General features: G+C 40.4%; 1 protein-coding gene across 1 annotated transcript in view; it reads right to left on the reverse strand.

Moving 5' to 3' along the window:
- The window catches only part of jhy (junctional cadherin complex regulator), a gene marked incomplete in the record, with an annotated part of 23,843 nt that overhangs the window by 8,850 nt on the left and 13,507 nt on the right, over window positions 1-1,486 (reverse strand). The window contains 1 exon segment of the mRNA XM_035665962.1: window positions 874-1,174. Coding sequence (XP_035521855.1) covers window positions 874-1,174 — 301 coding nt within the window.

A 1,486-nucleotide genomic window follows, 5' to 3' on the forward strand; every position in this document is an offset into this window, starting at 1 on the left:
AACAGCACACTGTAGGGACAAGGAGAAACACTGATTTTTGACTGGAAATGTTAACCAGAACTAAGTTTGACTGTAGTTTCTAAAGCTACAGCATAAAATCCTAATATGACTAGACTCTGTCTATGTAACTACCACTGAAAAGGCAGGATGGCTGAGTCACTTTCTACTCGGGACCCACCTGCACAGCTCAGCCTGACAAACCAGAAAGGGAGAAAAAACAAAACAACAAAAGCCAGATCATTAAATGCAAATGGGCATCTTTAGTGGCCCTGCGCCTCACAGACTCTCTCCCTTCTAATCACCTTATCCTCTAACACATCTTCAAATGGCTTTTCAGAGCCTGTGGTTTATATAGTCATCATCTTATAGCAATTAAGTGTATCTTAGTGGAGCTAGACAATTAACCTGATGTTTTGTGCCCTTAGTCACCAGAACACTCCTGCTGGATTAAGCAGTCCCTGCATGGAGACAGCTGAGGGGATTATCTGGGACTTCAAAGGGGCATTTATTTGTGTAACCTCTTGTGTACGTGGGGATTAAAGGGGAATGCCACTCAGCTGAAGAATTCATGTGTCACTTTTGTTAGGTGAAACTGCATAATGAGTTCTTATTTTTCCAACTTGAATGCGATTATTCAGTATGTGTTGAGTGAGTTTTTTGGTCCTTGAACACAGTTTAAAAATGCATGCTTATGAAACAAACACCCAGATGGAGGATTTTTTTTTTTTATCTGTGTGACATCCCAGATTAAATGGCAGGCATACAGACGTACAATAATAAAGTGATTAAACACAAATATAACTGTTCTACGACAGAAGAAAGATTCAGTATCCCTCTATTAAGGACACAAATGAAGCTCAGAGACGCACCAACCTTGTAGGTGAGTCTTGCCCTTAGCTGCTTCTGTTTCTCCATCTGTACCAGGTAGCCATCAGAACTGCTTCTATGGATGACGTAGGCAGTGCTCGCACTCTGATCAGGGCTCAGCTCCGGCTCTTTCCCTGTCATTGGGTTTCCTATAGGAGGTAGAACTGGGTAGGAGTCTGAACACAGAGACGAAGTGGTGGTGGGTGTCCCGGGGAGGTTTTGTGGAAATTGCTTTGTGTGAACCTCATTTGGACTCCATTTCTGGTGCTCCTCTTCACAGGATAATGGCCACTTCATGGCAGTTGTCCTAAAACACACAATTAGGGGGGTCCCATGATAATAGATAAGCAGACAAAAAAGTTCATTATTATTCTATATTGCCCATATTTTATATTAATTTTTATATAAATACATATCATATATCAGACATACTTTTCACCTCATTTTCTCTGTCTCAGTGTTAGTGCTGTCATTTGACACAGGCCACAAGAATGCTCTAACGTCATTATTTCAATTAAATTTTTAAATTTTTCAATTCAATTTTATTTGTATAGCGCCAATTCATAACAGAAGTTATCTCAGGACACTTTTCAAATAGAGCAGGTCTAGAGCGAACTCC

Source organism: Morone saxatilis, unplaced genomic scaffold (assembly GCF_004916995.1).
Source record: "Morone saxatilis isolate NCDOM2014 unplaced genomic scaffold, NCSU_SB_2.0 Contig20, whole genome shotgun sequence".
Taxonomy (NCBI): Eukaryota; Metazoa; Chordata; class Actinopteri; family Moronidae; genus Morone; species Morone saxatilis.